The sequence below is a fragment of the Motacilla alba genome, chromosome 13, assembly GCF_015832195.1.
Source record: "Motacilla alba alba isolate MOTALB_02 chromosome 13, Motacilla_alba_V1.0_pri, whole genome shotgun sequence".
Classification (NCBI taxonomy): Eukaryota; Metazoa; Chordata; class Aves; order Passeriformes; family Motacillidae; genus Motacilla; species Motacilla alba.
In genome coordinates, this window is record NC_052028.1 from 11910535 (window position 1) to 11929419 (window position 18885).

General features: G+C 58.3%; 1 protein-coding gene across 3 annotated transcripts; it reads right to left on the reverse strand.

Annotated features, from left to right (window-relative positions):
• Positions 1-1345: 1345 nt before the first annotated feature.
• Positions 1346-17584, reverse strand: ANXA6 (annexin A6). Of its 3 annotated transcripts, none has more exons than XM_038150411.1 (26): positions 17440-17584; positions 15056-15115; positions 12396-12480; positions 12070-12164; positions 11799-11912; positions 11620-11710; positions 11434-11513; positions 11301-11357; positions 11053-11146; positions 10875-10970; positions 10560-10618; positions 10161-10283; positions 9901-9959; positions 9398-9473; positions 8428-8509; positions 8112-8206; positions 7570-7683; positions 7054-7144; positions 6548-6627; positions 6295-6348; positions 4494-4511; positions 3593-3689; positions 3196-3291; positions 2852-2910; positions 2004-2126; positions 1346-1706 (listed from the first exon to the last, which is right to left on the reverse strand). In XM_038150411.1, the coding sequence occupies exons 2-26, from the start codon at positions 15071-15073 to the stop codon at positions 1647-1649; spliced, it is 2016 nt and encodes a 671-aa protein (XP_038006339.1). In that variant the 5' UTR covers positions 15074-15115; positions 17440-17584; the 3' UTR covers positions 1346-1646. The 3 variants fall into 3 exon arrangements, with proteins under 3 accessions (XP_038006339.1, XP_038006340.1, XP_038006341.1); XM_038150412.1 differs by lacking the exon at positions 17440-17584 and adding an exon at positions 17003-17301; XM_038150413.1 differs by lacking the exon at positions 4494-4511.
• Between the last annotated feature and the right edge of the window lie 1301 nt (positions 17585-18885).

The window sequence follows — 18885 nt, forward strand, 5'->3', positions numbered from 1 at the left end:
ATTCACTGGAGTGTTTACACCTGCGAACACCCCCCCGGACAAACCCCTCGAGTGTGTTTTGGCAACAAGAATGAAGCAGATGATGGCTCACCTGTCCTGGCTGTGTGCTAACACTGAGCAGGGTTTCCCCCTGCTCTGGAGGAACAGGGCTTCACTGCCCCAAATCCAGCTCTCCCAGGAGTGATGGGCTGTCACCCAAGCCTCTAAAGCTCCTTGGGCCTTCCTCACCCCTGAGCCCTGTTCCCAGCTGCAGGTTCCTGGCCAGCTCTGCTCCCTGCAGTCTCTGTGCTGCCCTTGTCTCCAGAAGCCTCTGCTGCAAAGCTCGGAGCTGCAGTGCGGAGCCGCAGGAAGAGACGGGCAGATGAAGGTTGGGGTTGCATCCTCCCTTCAAAACAACTTCTGCAGCTGCTCAGTCTTTGCAGCAGGTTCCTGGCCAAGCAGGTGACCCATAGGCTGCTGGGGTATGTTGAGCCCCCCAGATGCTGCCTGGACACGGATGCCCAATCCTACTTACACACGGGGGCTAGACAGAGGAAACCAAATCTCTGTGGGGAGTATGGGGAGGGTAAAAAAGCTTCAACCCTGCTGTTTTCCCCCAGGAAAGGTTATTTTGTTACAAGGGGATGTTTTACAGGAAGGTAACAAGGGAATTTTTAGTGGATAATACCCAGCTGAGTTGTTTCAGCTTCCCTGGTTTGTCTCTACATGTTGCTGCTTCTTGACCTCAGCTGGTTTTGAAGTGTTGTAATAATATTGTGTTATTATTCCTAACACTGCTTTGATATTTTGAAGGTGAAGCTTTCCTCAGCCAGCTGTTCTGAGGAAGACTAGGGTATTCACAACTTTTTGTTCTGACTTGGAAACAATTGAAAGTGCTGGAATTTCCCGCTTTTGGAAATTCCAGTTCTTTTCTCCCGAGTGTTGGGGGAAGTGCAAACAAACTGTTTGGGGGTGTAGCCTCTATGGCATGTGCCTTTCGACTGCTTCTTCAGCAGCTTGAAAGCACAGGAAACCGCGTGTGAGGACGGGTGGATGCCATCAAGTCTGATTTGTATCTCTGGTTTATGAAAGCATCATCCACACAACGGCATGAACCCTGCCGGGGATTTTCAGAGGCATGAAGTGAAGCCCTTGGTGAAGTCCCTGCACTGCTGCCAGCCCCACATGCATTTTCAGGCCCTGTCTCAGCAGAAGCGTTGCTCAGAGAGGTTTTGTGGTGTCTTCAGGGCCCTTCCTCCCTGGAGCTGGGGCTGGGCTCTTACCCGAGTTTGCCTACAGGAGCAAGGAGACACCAAGGCTTCCCAGTCCCACCCAAACCTGCCCCAGTAAGTCAACTGCTCTCGCCCCAGGGTCAGCAACAGTGAGGTTTTATTTATCAGATTTAAAATTGTCTTTTCCATCTGGGTAAATTCCTTGGTTTAGTGGCATGTTCAGGTATGAATTATTTTGCTTCAAGACAATCTCCCTACCCAGACCCCTCCGCTCCCCTCCCCGAGACTCCCCCGCTTGTAATGTGGTGCTGCTTTCCAGCGCAAAGTGAGTTGTTCTCTGGAGGGGACTGAGTGTCCCCTGAAGCCCCCGAAGCTGCGGTGACATCAAGGCAGTGGCTGTGTGCTGGCTCAGACACAAAGGGCCCCAGCTGCCACCTAGTCCTCCCCACCACACAGGGCCAGCAGAGCCTTGCGGTAGTCGCCAGAGGTGTCCTTCTGCAAGAGGGAGAGCTGTGTCAGAGAACCAGCCCTGGGGAAGCCTGGATCAAGGTGCTGGGCACAGGGAAGGCACAGCTCCATGTCCTGGACACCCTGCAGGTATCCCTGCAGCAGTGGAAGATGCCAGCACATCCTCTCTACAGCCAGACCAGCCAACTCTGGGGCTGCTGGGGGCAGGTTCCCCCTGCCCAGGTGATGCTCAGCCCTTGTGCCACTCATGGCTCAGGTCCCCTCAGGGCCAGGACTCAGCCAGACAAGGGGATGTGCCAAGAAGGCATGTCCCGGTCCCCTCACCTCAATCATGTGGTGCAGTGATTTGTCAAACAGGTCTATGAACTCGCCCCGGATGTTGAACAGGTCAATCTCGCTCCGAGAAATCATGATCCGGGTCAGGGTCCTCTCATCTGTGCCTGCACCCTGCAAGGGAGAGCTTGAACAAAAAGCCCGGCAGGAACTGGGGCTCACAGATGCTCCTGGCATCTCCAGCACAGTCCAAGCTGTGGCCCACAGGAAGGCCACAAAAATGAGTCTGGAACACCTCTCCTGTGAGTAGAGGCTGAGGGAACTGGGGTTGTTCAGCCTGAAGATGAGAATGCTCTGGAGAGACCTTATTGCAATCTTTTAATACTTAAAAGGGGCTTCAGAAAGATGGGACAAACTTTTTAGCAGGGAATGCAGTGATAGGAAAAGGGGTGATGGTTTTAAGTTAAAAGAGAAGATTTAGACTAGTTACAAGGAAGAAATTTTTTATAGTGAGAGTGGTGAAACTGGCACAAGTTGCCCAGAAAGGTGGTGGATCTCCCCTCTATGGAAACATTCATGGCCAGGTTGGATGGGCCCTAAATAGTCTTGAGGATGTCCCTGCTTATTGCAGGGAATTGGACTAGATGAAACCTTTAAAGGTCCCTTCCAACCCTAACTGTTCTGTGCTCTCTCCTTGGACATGTGCTGGACTTGCTACAAGACATCAGCCTGACACATCTCCTGATAGCCCCAGATGCTGGTTTGAGCCCAGCCCTCCCTGCTCCCTCAGGGACAGCCAGAGGACAAAGCCCATCCCTTGCACAGGGTTAAAGCACAGTCCCAAAGGAGCCCAGCACGGCCCTCTGCCACAGCCCAGCCCCAGCAGGGTCTGTCCTCACCTTCATGGACTTGTAGAGCTTGTCAGCGAAGAAAGCTGGCTTGTTCTTCACACTCCGGACTGTGACACACAGAGGGGACAGAAAGAGGGCTCATGGCACCCAGGGGACACATCACAGCAAGTGGCTGTGGCACCACTGTCTCAGCCACAAGCCCCTCCTTGGTACAAGGGTGCAGGCCTGGCCCTCTCTAGGCACCCCGTAAGTGCCCCAACCCCATGCCCCAGTGGGAGTCTCCACGGCCCAACACGGAGATTCCCAGCAGGAATCTGCTGCCCCTCTGCCTTGGCAGTGACAGCTGAAGGGCTGCCTGCCCTGTGGGAGCCCTGTGCAGGGGGAGCACTGACCGATGGCAACGAAGGCGTCCCTCACATCTCCCGACATCCGCTTCTTGATGGCGTGCTCCACGTCGTGGTTGGTCATCTTGATGAACTCCTGGAACACTGGGGATGGGGGAGAGGAAGGGGTCACTGCTGAGCTGTTCCATCCTAGCCCTGGGCACCCTGGAGACTCGAGCCTCAGCTGTGGAGACTTCTGGACCAGGTGTGACCAGAGCAGGCTTGGGTGACTGCAATAAGCCACCTCAAATGCCAGGCCATACCCTCTCTTCCCACTGCCTCATCCCCACCACAGCTGGGGAGACAGGGCTCAACCTCTGCCTTGAGGGGACACCAATCTCCCCGTTTCCCACCCAGCCCAAATCCAAGCACTTGTGTTGCAGCTGATGGAGAAGTGTGATCCTACCTCTGCGGAGGTGGGGGTAGCTGCGGGTGCAGAGGATGCTGAGGAATCGGGTCTCCAGGGAGTCGCTGGAGTCATTGCTGGAGACATCAGCAAGTTTCTGAGAGAGAACAAAGAGTGGAGAGGGAGATATAGCACAGAGGGACACAGGTGTCAAAAAGCTCTTCCTGGGACAGCCAGTCCTGACTAGAAACCCTTTTGTTAAGAGATGATGAGCAGGAAAATAGCTGGGGACTTTTTCCCCCTAAAAAGGCATTTCCTCTGCCTGGATGTGAAGCTGCACACTCACAGATTATCTCTAAGAAAAGATGTTTTCCAGTTTTTATGAAAAAAGCTCTGCAATGCTCATGGTTAAGACTTTTTTTGTCCTTTGTGGAGGATGTTTCAGAGGTGACCAACACACCACCTGAAGAGAAAACTCAGGGCTGCCAGATACAGAAGCCACCCTGGGCCACAGCAGTGCTGCCCATGAATGAATGGCTGCCATTCCTCTGTGGGCATCAGTGGGAGGCTGTGCTCATGTCATCCATTAGGCTATTACAGGAGAAAGTCACCCCTTTCCCAGTTCCCACTTTTGGGGAGCCAGGGAAGCCAGCCCTGGGTCCCACACTGCCTGGAACACAGGTCCCACATGCAGGCAGCAGGCAGGCTTGGTCCCCAAGGGCAGGGCAGGTGCCTTTCCCCCTGTCCTGTCCCACAGTGCAGGAAGTGCCCTCATTGCAGGTCCCATCTGTCCCCTTGTCCCCTGTCCTGATGCAAGAGTCCCAAGCCAGTGAGCACAGCCCATGTGGTCAGAAAGGCCTGGCTTGTGGGGCTGCAATTCCCAGCCCCAGCCCTGCACCCCAGGACTGCAGCATCCCTTCAAACGTGCAGAAGGGTGAGGAGCAAAAAGGCAGGCACTCACCAGGGTCTCAGCAACAACCTGGTGGAGAGAGAGAGAGACAGGAAGACAACAGGGTCAGAAGGTGCTGCTCAACCTTTATCACTCCCTGACAAAGCAAGGGAAGTCTAGCAAAATCCCTTAAAACTACCTGTCCCCGGGTGCCCTGCTTCCCCACGAGCAGCACCTGTGTCCTCCTCCAGCTTGGCCTCTACAACAGTACCGTGCTCTGTGGCCAAACAAAGTGAGTCCCCCCAGCCCTGGCACTTGGGTGCCAGCCTGTTGCTCCTCTTGGAGCACCCTCACCTGGCTTTAGGCTGGCTCCCACTGCCAGCCCACCTCTGCCAGTGGGAGGAGGGCAAGGGCAGTTTTGCTGATAAAACACAGCGTGGTGCCAGGTCAGGTGCCACCTGGCTGGCTTGTCCCTGTGCCTGTCATCCCTGGCTCTCTCTGTGCAGCAGGGTGAGGTGAGCAGCAGCACACGCAGCAGGGGTGCAGGCAGGGAATGGGCAGTGATGCTTTAGGATTTTAGCTTTTATATTTTTCATATATTTGTAATCCTGCAATGTCTTAGTGTATAACTCTAAATAAACTCCATATGGAGTGTTAGCTACTGCTTTCCCATTTTAGTCAGACAAAACAATTCCTTTTTAGGCCTGGGAATCAAGGACACCTTATTGTCTCAGGCCTCGAGAAATGTAAATAAAAGGAAGCTGGGGGGGAGCAAACTTGGAGTAAATTACTTCATTACCTGAAGCTGTAATTGGAATATTAACCCCTAACATGCAAATGGACCAAACTTATAAAAATATGAAAACCCATGACCTGTCATCCATTCTGGGTGTCATCCATTTTTATGTGTGCCCTAAATGTACCTGAATTCTTTCAATATATATAACTGCTTTTTTACTCCCTTAATTTTGTCTGGCCTCTGTTTTTAGGCAATCCCGAAAAGGCAGGAGCAGAAGTACAGGCAGAGAGGGTGGCAGGGTGCAGGCAGTGCCTGGGCAGAGGAACAGGCAGAGAGGGTGGCAGGGGGCAGGCAGTGCCTGGGCAGAGGTACAGGCACAGAGGGTGGCAGGGTGCAGGCAGTGCATGGACAGGCAGCACAGCATCCACTCCCTCTGCTGGTGGCAGCCCTGCTGGGAATGCTGTGCTGTTCTCCCGTGCATTGGATCATCCAGTGCTGGCACAGCACAGCCAAGCAAGATCTCAGGTTTGACCCTGATCTTCCCAGCCCCTTATAGAGAAGACGCAGCCCTGAGGAGCAGGGGGTCAGGGGACACAGCCCGTGGGTCACAGGTCTCCTGGGACCAGGAGCGCAGCCAGGGAATGGCCCCCACACCTCCCTGCACTGCTTCTGGCTGCTCAGCCTTCCCCCTCCAGTGGTGTCTCACCACAGCTCAGGAGAGGTGTGGAGCACCCCAGAGTGTCAGGGCTGCCCCCTGCACAACACACAGGGGTGGGTGGCTCCCGCAGACCAGCCCAAAGCTGTGTTTGAAGCTCATGAGCCAAATTTCAGCATCAGTGCGTGTTACTGAACCCCAGAATGGCAGCTCTGCACAAGAAAGGCTGCAGCCTACAGGTGGGGAACTCCCTGGGGCTGCCCTCGCCATGCACAGAGCAGCAGAGCTTCAGGAATCAGGCATGGGAGCTTTACTTCCAAGGGTTTCATTTCACCTGGCATCTCCCCCTGCAGTTTACAGAGACCCTGGCCCAGCAGCGTTTGCTTCCCTGAGAATGTCAATTCCAGACCAGGGCATGCAACATCCTCTCTTTTTTTTCAATGCAAAGCCCATGAGAGCACTGCCAATGTGGGTCTTACCTTGGCATCTTCGTGTGCCTGTGTGAGGTTCTCTGGTCCTTCATCACGGTTGCCCTGTGGTTGGATACAAAAATCATGGAGATGGAGAGGGGACATCTCCCAGAGGAGCCCCAAGTGAGGGGGTGGCAGACAGAGTCCAGCAGCATTGCCCAGCCAGGCAGGGATGCTGTGTCTTCTCCAGCCACTGTCCTTCCAGACCCCCAGCTCTGCCTGTGGCAGGGAGAGGAAAAGATCCAGTGAGAGTTGCCCTTACCAGAGCCAGGGAGACGAGAATCCTCTTGAAATGCCCCGATGTGTCAGAGCTCAGGTCATCTTCCAGGCTCTTGTGGTAGGCTGTGGAGAAAGGATGGCTGAGCCCTGTGGCTCAGATTCCCACCCACCTGTGCCTGTTTTCCCCGTGATCCCCATGGGAAGCAGGGCTGAAGCAGATGCTGAATTCAAACCCGGGAGGAGGGGATCACCCCAGCAGCTCTAATGTCCTGAGAATAAGCACAGCCTCTTGCTGCAGGTACTTTGGAGGAAATAGAATCGTTGTGAAAGAGCTCTCAGGGAAGGAGACAATGATGGCAGAGCTGGGGCATGTCACCAGGAGATGGAAAGAGGCAAAGACCATCGCTCTGCTGGGGGGACTAACAGACCCTCACAGCACCAAGCCATGGACCCATCCCAGAGACGTTTTGCCTGGGCTCTGGAAGGGCCTTGCACAGTGTGCTCTGTGCCCAGAACCTGGGTGCTCCCCCTGTCCCTCCTGTGCCCTACCTTCCTGATAGGCCTCGTTGATAGCCCTGATCTCCTGGTTGTTCCGCGTGGCCATGATTTCGATGAGGATGCTCTCATCTGTGCCGGCCCCCTGGAAGAGAGTGCCATGGTGGGTGCTGCAGGTGCCAACACCAAATGGGGACATGATGGCACTGCCCTGCAGCACCAGGCAAGGAGGGCTCCAGGCCAACCATGTGGCAAAAGTCTACATCCAGCAAATGGCCCCAAGGGCTGTGAGGAATCAACATGGAAGTGTCCAAGTCTGCTGCTAGTGGGGTCCCAGCTAGTGTGACTGGTGGATTGCAGTGTATCTTGCTGGTTTCCCCTACCCTGGCTCTCCAGTGGCCACCAGCTGGCTGAGCATGCTGGGCTGCAAAGAGGCATGCAAGTCTTGAGTGCAAACCAGGTCTTTGTCCTGGTGCTTTCTGATCTTTTCTTCTCCATAAGAGAGAGACCCTGGGGCACGTGAAGCTGTGGGCACTGACAGCCCCGGGCCACCAGCAGTGTGACAATTACCTCCACAGCCTTCCTCAGCTGCTTGGCATCGTACTGCGGCGGCGTCAGCATCAGCCCGAGGATCAGCTTGGCCAAGCTGCCAGACAGCTCGGATTTCAGGTCTGCCATCAGGTCCTGCAAAAACATTTGAGGGTTTAGTCCCCAGCTACTTCTGCAGGGATGGACCAGTTGAGGCAACATGAGAGGAAAAAAGGGGAGGAGAGCTTAAGGACTGGAGACATCTGTGAAAACCCTTGGGGCAGTTTAAAGTCACATATTCGGGTGGCTCTGGGGAGATTCTGGCTCTGGAGTCATCTGTGCAGAGCTGAGGGATGGGGCAAGTGAAGGGGAAGGGACACCCTCGCTTGGGCTGCTGGGGCACCCAGAGTGGGAGACAGCTGTGACAACTGTTTCCCTTGGGGGAGCCATGCCAGGGCATGTGGGTGTGCCCCAGCTGCCCACTGCTCCCTGGGCAGGATTCCTTTCAGTGAGGGGCTGATCTCCATGTGGGAGGGGGCAGGATGTGGGCAGGAGGAAGCAGGGTGGGATGGAGACTGCAGTACCCTGCCATAATGAGCCTTGTAAGCCTTTAGGATCTGTTGCCTCTGGGCGTTGCTCCTCTTGGTCACCACCTCTATGATGGCCCCTTCGTCCGTGCCTGCAATGACAGCAGAGCCACACTGTGTCACCGTGTCACCCCTGATCACGGGCACATCACCACCCCTGCACACTGGGGAGGCGGGGAAGGGAGAACTCCCACACCTCCGTCTCTACTCCCCCTGGGGCTTCCACGCAGCCCTGTGTGGGCCAGGGTGGATTTTGTGCCCTGGGAGCTGCTGAGGAGCAGCAGGAAGGGCCTAGACTCAGGTCCCCGCTTACCCAGGCCCTTCATCGCCTTCCTCAGCACCTGCGCGTCGCCGTCGTCGTTGAAGTCTCCTGCAGGCTGCACGGTTCCTCGCAGCTGTGGGTGCAGAGAGGGGGTCATGTTCACCCTCGAGATGAGAGGGAGGGAGGAAGGCATGAAGGGATGGAGAGAGGGAGGGATGGAGAGATGGAGAAGAGGGAAGGTGCCACCCAGCAAGCTGAGGCCAAAGCAGGTTCTGTGTTAGTGCAAGCACCTGGGGATCAGTGAGGATCTCCCCACCTCTGTCACCCCTTCCATTAAGGGGCAAACCATAGCCAGACAGCAGAGAGCAGGAAGAGGACAGCAACAGACAATCCCTGGAGTCCTGGAGTCCTGCCCAGTGTTACACCTGCCTGCCCTAGCCTGGAACATCTCAGCCTGGGCCTGCCATGTCACTGAGAGACAGAGGATGAGTCACTAAAAGGGTGCCCACTCCTGCTCTACAGTTCTATCCTCCTGTGTCCTTATGCTCCAAACACATCTCCATCCTCACAGTGTTCGTGTAGGGATCAGGGTGTATTTTCTGCACATCCCAAAGCACCCTCTTGTGGGAGTTTCAGCTGCATGCATGTTGCTGTTCCCCACACTGCAGCCATGCCCTGGCCAGCTCTGGGCTGCCCCAGGGGGCAGGAGTTCTTTGGTGGGCACTGGAGCCAGGGCTGCATGTGTTGCATTGCAGAGACATGCAGGACCCACTGCCCCAAGGGAGGAAGGCCGCAGAGAGAGGAGGGGGTTAGTGGAGCCCACGGGGGGCAGCCAGCCCTGCCACGGGTACATCCTGCCAACCTTGTACCCCCAAACCAGAGAATGGCATCGAGAGAAGCCGGGGAGCGAGAGTCAGAGCAGAGGTGTGGGGCTGGCTGTGCCCCATGGCAGACAGGAGCAGCCAGGGGTCCCAAGCTGGCAGGAAGCACAGAGGGGGTGCAGGGGGGTGGGGGTGCTGACCTCTACTTTGACCGCACTAAGCTCCCACATCCGATAGGCCACCTGCGCCGCCTCGGGGAAGAACTCACCTGCAGCACTGCAACGGAGGGCAAGGACAGGGGACAGTGAGCCATGGGGGCCCTGGGCCTGCCAGCAGCCCCCCTCACCCTGTCTTGCTCCTCCATGAGGGGTGTTTTGTATCCACTGGGCACAGGGGCAGGAACCAGGTGCTTGCTGTGGGGCTGGATGGGTGGGAATGGGAGGAAATGTGTGGTGAATCCCAACCTCCCCCACCAGAGCATCCTCCCTCCAGGGGTTTGGCCCTGCCCTGCAGGGCTCCCATGGGCCAAGAAGGGACTGTGACATTGTGGCTGGCCATGCAGAGGGGCCACAGGGCCCCCTGTACCGAACCACAGTCACTGTGGGTGCTGCTGGTCCAGCTGCTGCACCAGGCTCTGAGCCAGATGTTGTACCCAGCACCAAGGGAACAAAGAGGGACAAAGGGGGGTGACAAGTGGTCTTACTCATCGTCCCCTCCACACAGCTTCAGCAGTGCCTTCTTGTACTCCCCAGACGTGTCCTCCTGGAAAAGGAGATGGAGACAGAGGACCATGTAGTAGATAAAAACAAGGCAGTGCCATTGGATGGGCTCATGGAGAGGGGTCTCCCTGAACCCTGTCCTCAGAGATGGACACCCAGCACAGCCCTCCCAGGAGCGCTGGCATCATGAGCGAGGCAGCACCAGCAGCTGCTTGGAGGGTGAGCAGGGACCCCCAGCACTTACCTTTATCATGTTGTAGAGAGATTTCTCATACTTGGTCCTGAACACCTCCCGGATGTCGAGCATGTCGATCTCGCTGCGCGACACCATGATGCGGATCAGCGTGTTGTCTCTCGTGCCCAGACCCTGCAGTGGACCAGCCCCACATCAAGCCTGGGATGGCCAAGCAACTCTGCTCAGCCCATCACATGTTGGACCCTCTATCTGATTTCTACCCAGCCCTGGCTCTGTAGGAATAACTCCTTCGGAGGGAAGGGCAGAGACCCCACATCACCTAAGTCCTGCCTTCATGGACCTGTGTCACCCTGCTCTCCAGCAACACCCCGTGGCAAGGGGACCCCTCCTCTGGCCACATCCCTGCAACGCTGGGGGCCCCCTGTAGATAAGGGGAAATACACTCACCTTCATGGCCTTGTAGAGCCTTTCAGCAAAATATTCTGCTTTGCTTCTGATGCATTTCACTGCAGGGAAATTGAGGTGTGGTGAGGGATGCCACCACCCAGCTTCACCAGTACCCCCAGTGCCCCCAACCTCTGAGCACCCACACCCCAGGGGAACCACATCCAGCATCCCCACCCATCCTGAAGGAGCCTCCCTGAGCTCCCTGATACCAGGTACAGCCACAGCCCTGACCCTGCTGGCCCCGGTGCTGAGCCCTCCCAGCCCAGGAAGGGCAGTGGTGTGTTTGTGCAGGATCCCCATGTGGGGCTGGCTTACCTACGGCCAACATCAGCTTCTCAAAGTCACCAGAGAGCTCCCCCCGGATGCTCCTCTCAATGGGCTTCCCAGCAATCTTCAGATATTCATCAAAGACTGTGGGATCAGAGCAAGGAGATGCCTGGAGAAGCTGCCAAGGTACCTTCAGGCCCACCCTGAGCTCGCAGGCGATGCTCACCCAGGCGGAGATGCTGCCTGCTCCTCCGGCCAAGGATGTAGATGAACTGGGCCTCATCTGTGCCCCATTTCAGCTCGCCAGCTTCCAGCAGGTCCTGGTGGGATGGGGAAGGTGGCACAGCCTGACTCAGGGTGCTCCCTTGCCACCCACCCACCTTTTGCAGCCTAAATCCAGATGTCCCAGTGCCACCAACCCCATCCACCCATGCCACCAGATGCCACCTATCCGAGCGACCCAGCAAGGCTCACCTTGGCATCCTGCTCCACCAAGTCCTCGCTCACCACATCGTCCTCTTCCCTGGCACCCTGTGGGAGAGAGATGGGCTCAGCCCCGCAGGGCACAGGCACCCACCACCTACAGACGCTGGACAGATGGACATACCTGAAGCAGAACAACGAGCATCTTCTTGAAGTGGCCTGATGTGTCTCCAACGATGTCAGCTTCCAGGTCTCTCCCATAGGCTAGTGGAAGAGGAAGGGAAGAACTCAGACCTGGAGACCTGGATCCCTTCGCCTTTTTGTGGCCCAAGAGGTCACAGGGCAGCCCCTGCCCTTTCTCAGCCCTCACCATCTTTGTAGGCAGCCACCAGGTCATGGATCTCCTGGTTGGTGCGGGAGGCGAGGATCTCAATGAGGCATTTCTCATCTGTGCCGATGCCCTGCGGGCAGAGACACAGCCCATGAGCCCTGGGGCTGGCTGGGGTGCCCTCTGAGGGGCCCTGGGTGGTGTGCCCACCCCTTCCTTACCGAGATGGCATCTTTGATCTCTTTGGCATCTCCGTAAGCTGGGGGCCGCATCAGGCTCACGATCAGCCGCTCAAACTTCCCCGTCAGCTCGTACTTCAGGTCTGCAATGAGGTCCTGGGGAGGGGGACAAAGGGGCTGGGGGATCCTCTGCTCCACAGCACCTCTGAGTAGGTCCAGGGAGGGGTGGGTCCCTGTGTGGGCTGGGGGGTGGCAGCCATGGCCACTTGTGCTTGCAGTGGGGCCGTGGGCCAGGGAGTGTTCCTGCCTTTACCTTCCCATAGAGGGACTTGTAGGCTTGGCAGATCTCCACCCGCTGCTTGTTGCTTCTGGATGTGATGAGGTCGAGGATGGCCTCCTTGTCACTGCCTGTGGGGAGAGCCAGGAGTCACCACAGCCACCCTGCTGTGCCCAGAGCTGCCCTGGAGTTGGGGCTGGGAGGACGAGCAGAGCCAAGCTGGCTCCAGGGAGGAGAGGAAACCAGGAGAGTCTGTCAGCTGAGAGGGGAAGTGATGCAGGACACCCAGCCATGCAAGGGACAAGCAGAGGAATAGGGGACACCAAGGGTAGCCCTGGGACAGTCTGGAGGAGCATCCATACCAAATCCCTTCATGGCATTGTACAAGGCCTCTGCATCCTGGTTGGCGTCAAAGCCCTGGAAATCCTTCACTGAGCCCCTGTAGACCTATGGGAAAGGAGGGAGAAGGTACAAGAGGAAGGAGCAGCCCCAGTGGGATGGGGGAAGGAGAAATTGAAGCTGAGCAGGGGATCAGATCCTCAATTGAAGCTGATCTGAGGTCAGATCTGTTATGCTCAGGTTGCCCAAGGCAAAGCTCAAGCTCAGACATAAACAGTTGTTCTCCTCTGCAGTTGTTTCCTTTCCTGTTTCCTCTCCCTGCAGAGGAATTAATTTTCTACTGCCTGTTGCAAGCAAGGAGCCGCTCTGGATGCTGAGGGTGCCCAGGCTCTGCATGGCCTCCAAGCAAGGAGACAGAATTGCAGGCACAATTGGCTGCTAAGTGGAAAACTCTGAGGAGCACCAGAGCTGCCAACAGCCTGTCCTGCTCCAGCATGCACTCCCTTGGGGCCCAGGCTGATCCAAGGGGCTGGAGCAGAGACCCTGGGTATTGGAAAAGACTTTCCTGAGAGCCTGAGGAGTCCTGGGGGTTGATATGATCCACTTCTATCTGCTCTTCAGCCACTTCCAGACTGCCCAGGAATGACACCTCCAGAGACCTCAGGAAAAAGGAGGGACCAAAATCCCCCTTCCCAGGTCAGCTTTGTTCAGGGAATTCACTCCATGGGAGCCTGGAGCGGGACCCTGAACGAGATCAGCACCACCCTGGGTGGAAGCAGAGGTGAAACCATCCTGGCCCCACATAAGGAACTGGGATCCATCCCCACCAGAGGCACGGAATGGGAAGAACTGAGCAGCAGCATTTCTTTATTAGTTGTGCTGAGAAACAGGAGGGCTGGGAGCTGAGCTGGGGCTGTCAGCTGTGTCAGCACTCTGGGAAACTGAGCATCCTCCCTTGGCTCTGCTTGTACCACGTGCCAGCTGGGCATGTGCACCTCCCTGGGCTCATCTGCTCAGGATCTGCTGCATGGCTTCCTTAAGATCTCAGGAGCTGTACAAAGGCCCAGGCCTGCTGCCAGCATGGACATCTAAAGCCAGCAAATCCTCAGAGAAGATGGGCATCAATGTCCCTGACCCAGGAAGTGCCTCCAGGAATGAGCCCAAGGAGATGGACTCAGGCAGCTCCACTCTCCCGGGTCCCATCCCAGTGTCACAGCACAGCTCTGCTGCACATCCCCTCCAGCACCTTCAGAAACAAACCAGCCTCTCTCCTCCTGTTTTCCAGAGAGAAACTGGGCACATCCCACAGTCCCCCCTGGGAGGAGCTGCTGGCAGGGTGTCCCCTGTGGCAGGACCAAGAGGAGATGCTGCCCTTCCAGGGAACCAGGCGGGCACGGGACAGATCGTATTGCAGGTGATTCGTCAGGAGAGCTGGATTTAGCCCCACTTCCCGGCAGCTCCCAGACCCTCCTGGCTTGGCACAAGCTGCTCCCACACGCATGCCTTACAGGGATGGAAATAAATGGCAAGGCACAGGAGGTGCCTGGAGGCAGCAGGAGTGGACAAGGGTGGCTGGAGGGTATTGGGAAGTCAAGATGTTGGCTTTGGTTAAATGGAGAGGAGGAGCAGGGCTGTGTTCCTGCCTGCTGAGCCATCGAAGCATGAGCTGCCTGCCTTGCTGGGGCAAGGGAAACTGAGGCAGGAGCTCAGTGTTCTGCATCACCCCACATTCCCTGCATTCTCTGTGGGAATGAGCCCCAGGCAAGTGCGGGAACATCAGTTAGGATGGAAACAGCATCCTGCCCACTGCATGCTCTTCATACCCCCATCCCACTTTCCATCCTGTTTCAGCTGCTGGGGCCTCCTGCCTCCCCTCCTCCAGCCTCTGAGTCATCCTGGCCTGTCCGGGACCTCCCAGCTAAAAATAAGCCACACTGGGGCCAGGAGGGTGGAAGCAAAATTCCCAGCGTGGCTTTGCTCTCTTCCACCCCATTTACTGCAGGAGAATGCTCACCTGCACTGTGCCTCAGTTTCCCCACCTAGAGCAACCACTGCCTTAGCTGGGCAGGAAGCTTTGGGTAGTGAGGTTGGAGGAAATAATTGCTTGATTTCTCCAGGGAATGGAAAGCAGAGCCTGGCCCCAGAAGAACAGAAGGGAGGCTCTGGGCTGGGGCTCCTCCCCTGCCGGGAGGCAGGCTGCACTGAGGCAGGGTTTTCCACCCACACTGAGATGTTTTCCTGGCTGCAGGCGAGCACCTGCTCACCCAGCTGCCACGCTGCACCAGCCCCAGTCTGGAGTGGGAAGAAATCCAGGCTGGGGAGAGGGGAAAGGCCCGAACAGGGCTGCATGCCTTGCAGCGTGCTCAGGCGGGGGTTTTCTTTATCAAATGCCCAAATCCCCAGTGCGACATCTCTCTTCCCCTTCCCACGGCCCCGCTTCTCTTCCCCATCCCACTGTGGTCCCAAAAGGATTTTTGCTCCTTGCTGTCCCTGCTCCCCAGCCCAGCACTTCCCCCATCTGCATCACATCCAGACAGCACTGGCTGGAGAGACAGGAATGTAAACAGACTCTGGGCAGCACGGTGTCCATGCACGTCACCATGTCCTTGCTGCTGCTGGAGACACTGCCCCAGCTCTGGGGGCTGCCCTGGGCCCACCCCTGCCATGGGGAGGTCACCCTTACCTTTCCTTGGGGTGCCATGGTTCCCGAGCTGGAAATCACTGGAGCAAGGGCAAGGAGGAGCTGTGGAAGGGAACAGACCGGTCAGTGTGAGCCAAGGCCCCTCTCTGCAGGCTGTGTGAGTTAAGGGAGGGTTTGTTCCCTCCTTGGGGTGTTGCCCATGGGAGAGCACTGCCAGGTGCTGCAGGATGGATCAGGGAGAGGGGCTTTGCTGGCCACCCTGTGGTTACTGAGCCTTTGGTACCTGGCACTGAGGGGACGCCACAGGCCAGGGGCAGTGCAGAGCCTGCACAGTTTCCTGTCAGTACCAAGAGAAACCAGAGGGGGAAAATGTGCTGAATACGTGGAAACGGGCCAAGCATCCTCTGCAGGGCTGGACCTTCTCATGCACCCCTCAATGTCCTTCTGCTCCCCTGCAGCCCCAAGCCCTGGGGCCATCCCAGCCTCGGCAGCTGCTGGGGACTTTTCCTTGTCTCATGGTGCTGGGCAGCCCCCACAATATCCCCAGAGCTGTTATCTGAGTTTCTGTGCAGCGATCAAGGCCACCACCAGTCCCACACATCCTTGGAGACCAGGAAACACAGCTGGGTTTCCAGGGTAACTTGCAGGTTGTTTTCTAACACCAGCACCATTTATATCTGCAACCCACTGCGGTGTGGGCTCTCCCCACCCTCCCAGAGAAAGTCCTCCAACAGCGCCATTTGCTCTGGAGAAGCTGGTAGAGGGAGAAAAACAGCTGGAAAATGGAGCCCGGCCATGAATGAACTGCTGAGCGTCAGCTGAGGCCAGCCGTGAGGCACGGCCCCGCCTGGCTCCTTCACCCTCCCTCTGAGACACGTTGCAGAAAAATTCAGAGCAGAGCAGGGCCACCCCGGGGGATTTCTGACCCGGAGGAGATCGGTTTCATGCCATGGAGCGGGCAGGAGAAATCGCATGAACTTGCCTGGCTTGGCAGCACATCCCGGCAGGAGCTGCCGTGCAAGGGGACACCCAGCCCTGCGACCGTCTGCGCGGCCGGGTCCCCCTGCCTGGGCACGGGGAGCTTTCAGAAGCACCCACAGGCACCGTGGTTGAGGGGAGAGAGTTCTGCAGAAACGCAGAGCTGCTTTCACCTCCCCTTCCCCCTCCAGCTGGGGAGGGTGTGAGCCTCACCCCTTGCCGCGGCTGCTGCCCGGGGGCCAGCCCCACACGCCCCACACGCAGTGGGGCCGCACTGCGGCCGGATGCTGGGCGGGTGCCAAGGGATCCCAGCCCCGGCACAAGCAGCCCGTTAATGCCCCTTTGGAGCCTGTGCACGGAGCTGGGTACCCTCCTGGGCGTGGGGAAATCCCAGCACGGCACAGCCCTTCTCCCTCACTCCATGCATGTGGCAGCGGGGCTGAGAACGCCCGACTGATCTCGGCCCTGGTGGAGAATCGCCGACCACACCCAGCCCCGACCTGTCCTTGTAGTGCCCCATCCCTGTCCCCCGCTGCTGCTGCCAGCTCCGCGGATCCCGGGAGAGCAGCCCCGGGAAAACCCGCGCACAAACACACCCCGTCCATCGGGGTGGCCCAGCACGGGGGTACACCTGCCCCCACCCAACGACGGAGAAATGCGGGTTATGGGGACCCCGTGAGAAATCCTAAGCGATGCGCAGAGCTTTTGTGGGAGCCTCTGTTTTGCCAGCAGCGCACCCCTCCAGGCTCTCCAAAGCCCTCCAGAGGTGTGAGCTCAGGGCCGCACCCCAAGAGCCCGACTGGCTCGGGGGGTCCCCCAGCACAGAGGCCACAACATCCAGCGCCCCGCCACCCGCCGTCCTGAAGCAAAGCGAGCTTCCCCCGGTTAAAAAAACACCGGACCATCCTCCTGACAGGGCTTCCCCAAAACGCCCTGCCCCACCCCACTGCCGAAAAGCCTCCCAGGCCTTCAGGAGCTCCGAGCCTCTGGGCTGCCGGGGGCTGCGTTTACCTGCGCACAACTCGGTGGGTACCAAAGCAGGGGATCCCCAGCCTGGCTCCCGGCTGGAAGGAGGGATGGGCGTTTCCGCGGCCACCGCAGCAACAAAGCTCGGACCGCGGCGCATCCCGGCCGGGACACACCCAGCGGGGCCCGCAACCGGAGCCCACCTCAAAAAAGCAGCACCGACAGCGGAGCCCCCGGGGGCTCGTCAGGAAGGAAAGGTTTTTCGTAAAAATCAAAAAACCCAGGGATTCCCCCTGCAGCCACCCCTTGGAGGGAGCCTCCGCTTGCGCAGCTCACCGCCCAGCGCAGCCAGAGCTTTCCACGACTTTCCTCCCCCCAGGCCATTGCGGAAAAGAGCGCCCGGCCCCGCCGGGCACCCCGCCCCGCACCCCAGAGCCCCAGAGCCCGCACCCCGCATGGCCCGGCCCGCGGAGGGCACTGACCGGCAGCGCGGAGCCTCTCGGGTGCCTCGCAGGAGCCGCGGCCGCGCTCGGGCTCTCGTGTGGCCGAGCGCTCGTCCTTGGCCAGCAGCTGTTTGCTCACGGCGACCCGTCCCCGCCCCCGAGTCCCCGCCTGCCACGGGACACATCCCACCCCCGGTACCGCGCCAGACCTCCGCCGGGTGCCCGCGGTGCGGCGGCGCCCGCTGGCACCCGCAAAATCACCCTGCCCTGCCCGGTCGTGGGGAAGAGGGTCTCCTGGCACAAGAGCCCCGCTGGTGTGTGCAGGGGCACTCTGCCAGCAGCGGTGGCACGGTGCCACACGCACGCTGCCAGGCAATACCGGTGATTGCATTTCAGCGGCGGAAATGTCACCCCTTCTGTCCCCCCAGCTGTGGTTTCCTGGCGAGCACCAGGCGCAGGGTACCCTGCTGCCAGCCAGCCACCTCCTCCTGCAGCAAATCACCCCAGATCGTCCCTTCCCTGCTCATGGCTGGGACATGTCCGTCCCTGACGCTCTGCAGGAGTCTGAGGAGGGAAGAACGGCCTGACCTTGGTCCCCCGGGACCCTCTTCAGGAGGGAGGTGCTGACCGAGGCTCTGCAATGAGCACCCCCGGGGCAGGACCCCAGCTGGAATGATGACCTGGTTTTGCCCCCAGCCTTCTCTTGCCGTGCTGCAGACACAGATGGGATGCAGGCTGAGTCTCTCCAGGATGCTCCTGGGAGGCTGTACCGTTGCCTGCAGTGCCCTGAGGCCGTTCCCTTCCTCGCCTCACCCACGTTTAACCCGGCTCCTTCTTTGCTACCACCCAGCCAGCGCAGAGGCCGCGGCAGGGCTGGAGGAGCTGGTGGGGCTTCCCGGGAGCCACGGACAGTGGTGTCTGACACCAGCCAGAGCAGAAAACCCCAGGGGACTCCTGGAGATGCTGAAGGCTGCTGATGTGTAACCTTTCAGGCATCCCAGCCCTGGTGGTAGCCACTGGTTTGAGGGTCTCTCTGGGGCTGAAAGGCAGCTGAGCTGCTCAGCCCTGCCTGTCCGGGCCAGCACAGACCCCAGGATGTGATATATGGATGGCTGGCATGCAGCCACAGGGCTGTGCTCTCCTGGAGGAGCCTGGCAGGGTGAGACCCTCACGGCCTGCCAGCACTGGCTGCTCCTTCCTGCCCTGTTTTTCCCTCAGAGCAATGTTCCCTTGGGCTGGTGCTGGTATCTGGAGACCTCGCTCATGTGAGACGGCGTGGGTGACAAGCATGGCTTTGTTCACGCTGTGCTGCACTGTGGGACAACAGCCCTGCTCTCCCTGGCTGGTGTGCTGAGCCCCCCTGCCCCAGCGGTGCTCACAGTGGCCAGCAGCACAGGGTCTCTAGATTTGGGGCTGTCCCATAGAGCCAGGACACGGCAGCCTTGTGGTTACAGTGTACATCTATGCTTTAGATGCTCTGGATCC